The sequence below is a fragment of the Dendrobium catenatum genome, unplaced genomic scaffold, assembly GCF_001605985.2.
Source record: "Dendrobium catenatum unplaced genomic scaffold, ASM160598v2 fragScaff_scaffold_414, whole genome shotgun sequence".
Lineage (NCBI taxonomy): Eukaryota > Viridiplantae > Streptophyta > Magnoliopsida > Asparagales > Orchidaceae > Dendrobium > Dendrobium catenatum.
This window is the reverse complement of record NW_021318876.1, coordinates 2,042,700-2,046,604: the sequence shown is the minus strand read 5'-3', so window position 1 is coordinate 2,046,604 and position 3,905 is coordinate 2,042,700. Positions and strand designations below refer to the sequence as shown.

Here is a 3,905-nt window from a genome sequence, read left to right as displayed (position 1 = left end):
TTCAACCACCGGCCAATACACCCATTCTTGGGTGCAAATGGACATTCAAAACCAAACTTCTTCCCAACGGCTCTGTCGACAAATATAAAGCAAGACTTGTCGCACAAGGCTATGATCAGCAATACGGTATTAACTACAAAGAGACGTTCAGCCCCGTCGCAAAAATGACCACAATTCGCATCCTCCTTACTCTGGCCGTCAACCGACAGTGGCAATTAATCCAACTAGACGTCTTGAATGCCTTCCTCCATGGCGATCTTACCGAAGACATCTACATGCGACAGCCGCCGGGCTTCATCGACGCTGCTTCACCTTCCTCGGTCTGCAAACTACGTAAATCTCTCTACGGTCTCAAGCAAGCACCGAGACAATGGTTTGAAAAACTTACCTCATTCCTACAAACACAAGGATTCAGGTTTACTCGCTCCGACCCATCTCTTTTATCTTATCAATTGAATCATATACAAATTTTCTTCTTAATTTACGTCGACGACATTTTAATTACAGGAAATAACTCGGCGGCCATCACTGCTCTACTATCCAAACTGCATTCTCAGTTTTCCCTCAAACAGACCAGCCAGCTCTCACTGTTTCTAGGAATTCAAATACTCCAGCAACCCTTCGGTCTCTTTCTCTCACAGCAACATTACGCCGAACGACTGCTCAAAGATGCAGGGCTCACTGACTGCAAACCTGCAGTCACACCGATCTCTCCCAAATCAAGACATACCGCTTCACCCAGCCAGCCGTTTCACGATCCGACCCTGTACCGACGATTAGCTGGCTCTCTACAATATCTATCCATCACCAGGCCGGACATCGCTTTTGCTACGAACCAAGTTTGCCAACATATGCACCAACTGACCACTCAACACTTTCAGGCTCTCAAACGACTACTCCGATATGTCAAAGGTACCCTCTCATTTGGACTTCCGCTAACCACAGGGGATCTCACCTTACGGACATATACTGACGCCGATTGGGCGTCCGACTCTTCCGACCGGAAATCAGTTTCCGGGTTCTGCTCCTTCTTGGGACCAAACCTCAAATCTTGGTCCGTCAAGAAACAAGTCACGGTCCCAAAGTCCTCTACCGAGGCCGAATATCGGGCACTCTCGGCTGCCACCTCCGACGTTATCTGGTTACGTCGTCTTCTCGCGGAGCTTGATATTTCGCAGCCTTCTCCTACCATAATTCACTGCGATAACACATCAGCGCTTGCTCTTGCTCAGAACCCCGTCTTCCACGCCAGGACCAAGCACATTGAAATCGACTACCAGTTCATCCGTCAACACCTAAAGACAGGAGCTATTTCTCTCACCCATATACCGTCGGAACAACAAATTGCCGACATTCTCACTAAATCTTTCTCAGCTGTTCGCTTTGATACTCTTCGTCGCAAATTAACCATTCGTTCAAAGAATGATTAATTTGAGGGGAGATGTAAACGAACAAGTATCATATTTTAGATTATTACTAGTTTACTCTTGTATTCTTTATATATAGCATTATGTACACATTAACTAATTACATAATAATAATTTTCATCTTTTCTCCTGCTTGCTCTGTTTCCTCTTCTTGTCCGTCTCCTTCGTTTCTCATCTCTATCAGGCTTAAGAAGTTTATTTTATAATAAGAAGAATTAATGGATGAATGCTCTCATCAGAGTCTCCAAAAATGGAGCCTAAAATCGAGAGCATAAGAAGAGTCGGGTGGCCGGAACATGATTCAACCAATGAGACACATTGCCCCCAAGAAATCAGGCGAAATGGCTCGTTGACAAGCAAGAATCCAACGTAGATTAAGATTTCATTTGGAACGATTTTCTTAAAGTAGTTTTTTAGTACAAAAATTAAATTTTTATAATAGAAAGCTGTTTTAAGTAGCAGTAATAAAGCCATCTCAAACGTATCCTAAGGTGCTATTTAATTTCCTAAAAAAGTAATGAAGAATAAAAGGATTGTTGTGTCAAAAAAAAAGTGTATTAGAAATATTTGAAATTGATTTTATGAGTGCAAAAGAGAAGTAATTGAAGTGAAATGAATGCAGTGTAAAGTTTAAAGATTTGTGTTTGATGGTCAACGAACATGTTAGAGGTGGTGGCGTCAGTGACTGGTGGTGGCAGTGATGAAGGTGTTGGGTGGCGGCAACGATTTTGATGGTTGGATGTGGGCAGCGAGTGGCAGCAAGAATGCTCGGTTACAGTGAAAACACTGTCACTCAAAACTGGACAAATTTACTTTTCCTAAAAATTGATTATGATACTATACAATGTATTCATTTTTCATTCAGTCAAACATTAATATTTTCAAAATTACTACAAGAGGAATATTTTACATGCACTTGACTTCAGATCACATAACGTTTAATTCTAAAGTAAAGTAGTAAATATATTATAGACGCCATTGTTCAAATGCTAAGAACTTTTCATGCCAAATATTCTGGATAAGAACTGCAATAATTAATATATGCAGAAATAGAATCATGGGATTAGAATAACAACCCGCAGCATATTTTAGACTTGAGTGATAGATCCATAAAATAAATAAAACAAAGCACTAATGAGAAGCACCTTCTGAACAAACTACGTGTAGCAAGGACATGCAAAAAATGGTTATTACTTATTTTCATCATAAGAGGAGAGCAAACACTTTCTATGAGTATTCAGCCCCTTCTGCACAATCAGTGGTACTTTTGAATTCATCCTTATAAGGTTTTCAAAATAAATTGAAAATCTTAAAGAATATTTTTTTATCCACAAATTTCTTACATTTTATATTATGGGCATTAAAAATAATATGATGCTTGGTATAAAAGAAGAAGAAGCTCTTCTTACCAGTCCAAAAACTTTTGTCAGCACCAGCAAAATTTGGAATGCTACAAATTCTCACAAAATAGTAAGGATGATTTCTTAAAGTCATGGGAAGGCTCCATGAACCATCTGAAATAATATTGTGAAGATAAGAATTTGGTGGTGCAACATCACCTAATAAATCCCAAAGGGAACTCCTATCAATCCAATGATGAATAGATATGGAAATATCATTGCATATTCATGCAGGTATATGTAGATATTTCACAAGTATTCAATAGGTTCCCACTAAAAGACTCAGTCTAAATGATCATATCTATCATAAGGAGTACTCACCAAGAGGCGAAGTGGCCATCCAATAAGTTAGTCGTTGTTAATCCACAAATGCACAATCATTCATTCGGTGAGGTCATAATGTGAAGACTCGTCATCACTCGTCCTAGTAGATCAAACCAAAGAGTCGTTGTACTCTATGTCTCCAACAAGAGCTTATCCAAACTCTCCAAAGTCATAGATATCACACATCTTAGTAGGAGTCACTCATCCATGGTCATCCTTTACAGTTAAGACCACTAGAATAATGCTAAAATCCTCGATCCAACTACAGAGAACATGCATGCCTCAAAGGCTAAAACTATGATTTTGTGGGTTAAAGTAGTCCTTTGCTTGCAAACATTCCCATCTAAAAAGACTCATCCTTTTTTCATGCAATGAGTTTGAATTATGTATCAATAGACACACCACCACGTCTATAGGATTCAACTTGGCAATCTCACCTTATAAATTAGACCAAGAGGACTCGACCAACTCTCTGACCCATAAAGACTTGCACTAAAGAGACGCCCCGAAACCAAGGGCTATGCTATTACCAAATATCCACAAGAAGGCCACTAAGCTAGATTACATGCCTATGATATCCTATAATAAATCACATCATATATTATACATTTTATCATTTTTTTTTATTTTAAAGGTTTAGTATTCTTTGTAGCTCTCGAAGCCCTATAAAAAAAAAGATGAAGAGGCACCTTTTCAATCTTTTAAATATTTTCCATTTTTTGTGTCTTTTGATCTTTTATGATTCCTTATTGTT

At 38.9% G+C, this 3,905-nt stretch overlaps 1 protein-coding gene across 1 annotated transcript; it reads left to right on the top strand.

Annotated features, from left to right (window-relative positions):
• The first annotated feature begins 164 nt into the window (after positions 1-164).
• LOC110093100 (uncharacterized mitochondrial protein AtMg00810-like) lies at positions 165-1,430 on the top strand. Its single transcript, XM_020817886.2, has one exon. It carries the CDS (start codon positions 165-167, stop codon positions 1,428-1,430), a length of 1,266 nt encoding a protein of 421 aa, XP_020673545.2.
• The last annotated feature ends 2,475 nt before the right edge of the window (positions 1,431-3,905 follow it).